This window comes from Arachis ipaensis, chromosome B08 (assembly GCF_000816755.2).
Source record: "Arachis ipaensis cultivar K30076 chromosome B08, Araip1.1, whole genome shotgun sequence".
In the NCBI taxonomy this organism is placed as follows: domain Eukaryota; kingdom Viridiplantae; phylum Streptophyta; class Magnoliopsida; order Fabales; family Fabaceae; genus Arachis; species Arachis ipaensis.
In genome coordinates, this window is record NC_029792.2 from 7993699 (window position 1) to 7996293 (window position 2595).

The following is a 2595-nucleotide window of genomic DNA, read 5'->3' on the forward strand; positions in this document are numbered from 1 at the left end:
TTAAACCCATAATTATTGATTATAAAATAACAAATTTTACCGTCCAAAAAAATGAAAAAAGATCTTAGTGCCTTAAATACTTTGGTTAGACATTAAAATATCAGTGCACATTTTTTTCTTTAGATATAATTTAGTGCATACTTTTTCCTTTAAATATATTTTTTTTATTTCAATCATATTATATATATACTGTACTATATCCCTGTAATCTCGGACAAATTGACTCATACCTTGGTACGACTTATCATGAAAACGGCTTCATCTTAACTTATCGCTTCCCATAATCTTACTACCAGGATCTTGGACGTAACCAACGACTAATTTCACACTGACTGGGCTATAAATCGGGCACTGTACCGACGACATAAGACAAATAAAATTCATTCCAGTAACATACTATCAAATAGACGTCCCGATCATACGCACATTTTTGTTTTTAAGTAATTCCTTTACTGACTTGGGCATCGGAGTCCTTTTTGCAGGTACCACGCTCGGGTCTGAGTTCACGAGGATATTCCCGATTCGGTTCAATCTATTAGACACACTGGGATTGACGTGAGGCCGACGTATAGCTCGGGAGGAGTATCCTTACCAGAACATTTGGCGCCCACCGTGAGACCCTTGCCTCGCTTTTTTATTTTTATAACACCCTTATATCCGCCTTGTACTCTCTTTCTTTTCCGGAACTGAAGCATGACGGATTTCTCAGTGTCTTAAACTCCTCGAACCAACATTGAACTGATGGCTGCCAACGCCGTTCTACTAGCCGAAAACCAACGAATGGCCGAACTCTTGATGACAATGCAGAAAAATGGCGAAGGAAATGACTATAATAAGAAGGCAGACAACAATCAACACGAGAAAAACCTGACAGAATCAAATGCAAAGACAGGGAAAACACCCCCCTAAGACAGGAAGACGACGAACCAATCCTTTCTCGGAAGAAATAATGAGTTTTAAAATGCCTAAAAATTTTACACTTCCAATGACTTTGGCACCGTACAAGAGGATCGGAGATCCTAAAGTCCATGTCACAAAATTCGAATCCATGATGTTTCTTAATAGTGACTCTGATCCCATCTTGTGCCGATCCTTTCCGACCTTTTTGGATGGAGCTGCATTATTATGGTTTTCTAATTTTCCTGCAGGTTCCATAACCAGTTTCGACAAATTTACCAAGTTATTCAAAAATCACTTCGCAACATCCAAAATTTATGTGCGAGATTCAGATTACCTCAGCACGATCAAGCAAGGACAGCACGAAAGCCTAAAGGGTGACATGACACACTTTACAACGGCAGCTATGGAGATCCCTGACTTCAATCCAGAAGTACAGTTGCATGCCTATTAAAAGTGGTCTCTGACTTGGAAAGTTCCCGGAAGCTATAGCTGTGGCAAAACCGAAAACATTGGAGGAGTTCCGGGACAAGGCCACTGGACAAATCGAAATAGAGGAGTTACGTGAAACTCGGAGAAGTGAGAGACTACCATCGCGAAAAGAGGAAGACAAGACATACAGGCCCCATAATAAGGACTCTAAAAAATCTTTTAAACTAACTCCAAAATTTGATTCATATACCAGGTTTAATACCAAGAGGGAGGACAACATTAAAGAGATACTACACAACAAGCTAATAAAGCCGCTGAGCAAAGCAGGAACGTATCAAGACCAGAAGTACGTCGTCAAAAACAAGCATTGTGTATTTCACCAAAATTTCGGCCACACCACTGATGAGTGTGTGGTAGCTAGAGACTTGTTAGAAAGATTAGCAAGGCAAGGCTTACTGAACAAATATGTTACTTCCAGAAATAAGAGAGAATCAGACAGGGACATAGACAGGCCAAACTATAGTTCCGATCGTAAAGAGAAGGGGATATAGCGTGGCCCAGTAGAGACCCCTGCCTCCAAAGGAGTCATTAACTACATATCAGGTGCTTTGCTGGAGGCGAAGTCACTAACGCAGCCATGAAGAGGAACTATCGGACTATGTTGACAATGGAAGGATCTCATCAAGGCCCACCGGTTCCGACCTCAGCTACCCACATCAGTTTCAATACTGACGACTTCAAATCGCAGACGCCGAATTTAGACGACCCAGTGGTGATCTCGGTGCGCATGGGAGAACTAACCGTAAAGAAGGTCTTGCTCGATCCAGGAAGCAGTGCTGATGTCTCGTTCTACTCCACGTTAAAAAAGATGCAGCTAAGCAACAAGGCATTGCAACCATCAGGAGGAGAATTGGCAGGGTTCTCAGGTGAAAGAGTCCCTGTATCAGGTTACGTATGGTTATAAACAACACTGGGGAACCGCTAAACTTAAAAACACTAGACATCCAGTTCCTGGTAGTCGATTGTGTTACTCCTTACAATGTTATTTTAGGATGCCCGTCCCTCAACTATTTCGGAGCTATTGTCTCCACCATTCATCTATGTGTCAAGTTCCCTTTGCAGGATAACACAGTGGCGACGGTACATGCCGACCATAAGAAAGCCAGACAATGCTACAACGCAAGTTTGAAAAAAATCACAAAGGAGACCATTCCGAGAATCAATTATGTATACAATTCGGAAAGCATTCCCACCTTGGCTGAAATG

At 41.7% G+C, this 2595-nt stretch overlaps 1 protein-coding gene across 1 annotated transcript; it reads left to right on the top strand.

The window, feature by feature from the left end:
- On the top strand, window positions 986–1880 carry LOC107610452. Its single transcript, XM_016312502.1, has 2 exons — window positions 986–1330; window positions 1374–1880. The coding sequence occupies exons 1-2, from the start codon at window positions 986–988 to the stop codon at window positions 1878–1880; spliced, it is 852 nt and encodes a 283-aa protein (XP_016167988.1).